The sequence below is a fragment of the Elephantulus edwardii genome, unplaced genomic scaffold, assembly GCF_000299155.1.
Source record: "Elephantulus edwardii isolate Elephantulus edwardi_28Jun2011 unplaced genomic scaffold, EleEdw1.0 scaffold00389, whole genome shotgun sequence".
In the NCBI taxonomy this organism is placed as follows: domain Eukaryota; kingdom Metazoa; phylum Chordata; class Mammalia; order Macroscelidea; family Macroscelididae; genus Elephantulus; species Elephantulus edwardii.
In genome coordinates, this window is record NW_006400139.1 from 71,617 (window position 1) to 74,006 (window position 2,390).

General features: G+C 37.7%; 1 protein-coding gene across 1 annotated transcript in view; it reads left to right on the forward strand.

The window, feature by feature from the left end:
• The window catches only part of LOC102864303 (olfactory receptor 5M3-like), a 3,206-nt gene extending 1,590 nt beyond the window's left edge, over positions 1 to 1,616 (forward strand). The window contains exon 2 of the mRNA XM_006902277.1: positions 937 to 1,616. Within this exon, the coding sequence (XP_006902339.1) occupies positions 937 to 1,616 (680 nt within the window). The remainder of the gene's footprint in view (positions 1 to 936) is intronic.
• The last annotated feature ends 774 nt before the right edge of the window (positions 1,617 to 2,390 follow it).

Consider the following 2,390-nt stretch of genomic DNA (forward strand, 5'->3'; position numbering starts at 1 on the left):
ATGGGTGTGCATATATCTGCTTGGATGTCAGCTATGGTCTCTTCAGGGTATATTCCCAGTAGTGGAATTGCTGGGTCAAATGGTATCTCTATTTGCAACGATCTTATTTGTATCACCTTCCTTAGAGTGATCCTGAGAAGGTAAATTACACAGCATCATTGGTAGTAAATTGCCATGGAATTGAGTCTGACTCACAGTGACGACTTGTTTTTCGGAGATGATCTTTACATCATAAAATTTTTAGTGGCTGTTTTTTTTCAAAAGTAGACGCCAGGCCTTTCTTGTGAGGCACTTCTGGATGAGTTTGAATTACCAAGTGCTTGACTGTGGGTTAGCAGTACAGAACTTAACCATTTGCATATTCAGGGACCTAGAAGGCAATTGTTTTTGTCGTTAGGTTTTGTCCTGTCAACTGCAACTTACAGTGATTCTAGGATTAGAAAATCAGAACTTTGCTCTCTTCCGCATTATCCTCATCATGTGGAATACACTTAAGCCCAATTTTACTGTCATTGTGACAACCCATCTTGTTGAGGGTCTTTCTTTCATTGACCTGCTGCTTTTCCAAGCATAATGTCCCTCTCCAAGAAATAACCTCTCCTAGCAACATATCCAAATTATGTAAAATGAAACTTTGTCATCCTTGCCACCAAGAAGCACTCTGGCTGCTTTTCCCAAGACGTATCTATTGGTTCTTTTGACAGTTTATGAAATAGTAAGTACTCACGTCCAACACCACAACTCAAATGCATTGATTCTTTACCTGTCATTCTTTGTCACTATCCAGCTGTTAGATGCATAGTAGGTAATTACAAAGACTGTGGTTTGAATCAGCACACATTAATCTTTAAATTGAGGTTACTACTCTTGAGGACTCCAGAGAGGTCCCTCTTTGAAGGTAACTTCAGAGTGTCACCTCTGTGACATCTCTGGCAGGTGACTTTCCCAATGCCATAGATCTCTCTTGTATCGTGCAGTGTTTCTTCTTCATCGCCTTTGTCCACGTGGAAGTCTTCATCCTCGCTGTCATGGCCTTTGACAGGTACATGGCAATTGGCAACCCTCTACTCTACGGCAGCAGAATGTCCAGGACCGTCTGCATTCGATTGATCTCTTTCCCTTATATCTACGGCTTCTTTATCAGTCTGATCTCAACGCTCTGGACTCATGGTTTGTACTTCTGTGGCAACATTGAGATCAACCACTTCTACTGTGCTGACCCGGCTCTCATCAAGATGGCCTGTGCAGGAACCTTCATTAAAGAATACACCATGCGCACACTAGCCGGTCTCAACTTCTCCTACTCTTTACTGGTCATTGTTGTCTCCTACGTCTTTATCCTGATTGCTATCATAAAAATGCGCTCGGCAGAAGGAAGAAAGAAAGCCTTCTCCACGTGCGGGTCGCACTTGACAGCCGTTACTATATTTTACGGAACCCTCTTCTTCATGTACCTTAGAAGCCCAACTGAGGAGTCTGTGGAACAGGGAAAAATGGTGGCGGTATTTTACACCACAGTGATCCCCATGTTGAACCCCATGATTTACAGTCTAAGGAACAAGGATGTGAAGGAAGCCATGGGCAAAGCAATCAGCAGAAGATTTTTCATCAAATAAAACAGACATTTATAATGTATGATGAGATTCATAGTAAAAGGGAAGATAGGGAGGATACTAATCCCCTGTAGATAATTTTGAAAATTATTTTTTTCTTTAAATGTATGGTTGGGGAGGGAGGCTAATCATAGGGTCACAAAATTGGATGGGGAGGGGGCGATGTATAAAGGAAATGGGAAAGGTCCAGTGGAAAAACAATGTACTCAAACCTAATAAATAAACCAGAGTAAATGAAAATAAAAGGTAATAAAAACGATATGTAACTGGATAGTGAATAAAGATGGAGAAATTAAGAAAAATGCACTCTAATTCTTTGGATATTCTAGGTCTACAAATTATAAAGTGACCAAAAATGTTGAAAGTATAATAATTTCAATGTAATTAGTGAGCTATTTTTTAAATTAAACATTTTATTTTGTGACTCAATCAATCTCTTAAATTCTGTTTTGAAGAACTATTATACTAAATCTACAGTATATTTTCATTCTGCATTATATGTTATTGTTTCAAACTAATTTAAATATGATCCTGTTTTGACTAATCATTGATATGACAACAGATATTATCTCTGCCAATAGAATATCATGTGTCTATTAAAACTGCATGCACACAATGTTAATTATTATCACTGGAGTACACACCAATTAGCATTTTCAAAAAATATACTAGTATACAAGTTAGACAACTTCATTTATGTCTGAATTTATTTAATATACTGTTACTATCTTATTTGGGTTTTTTTTTAGTGATTTATGAATAAAATTTATTTTTTTT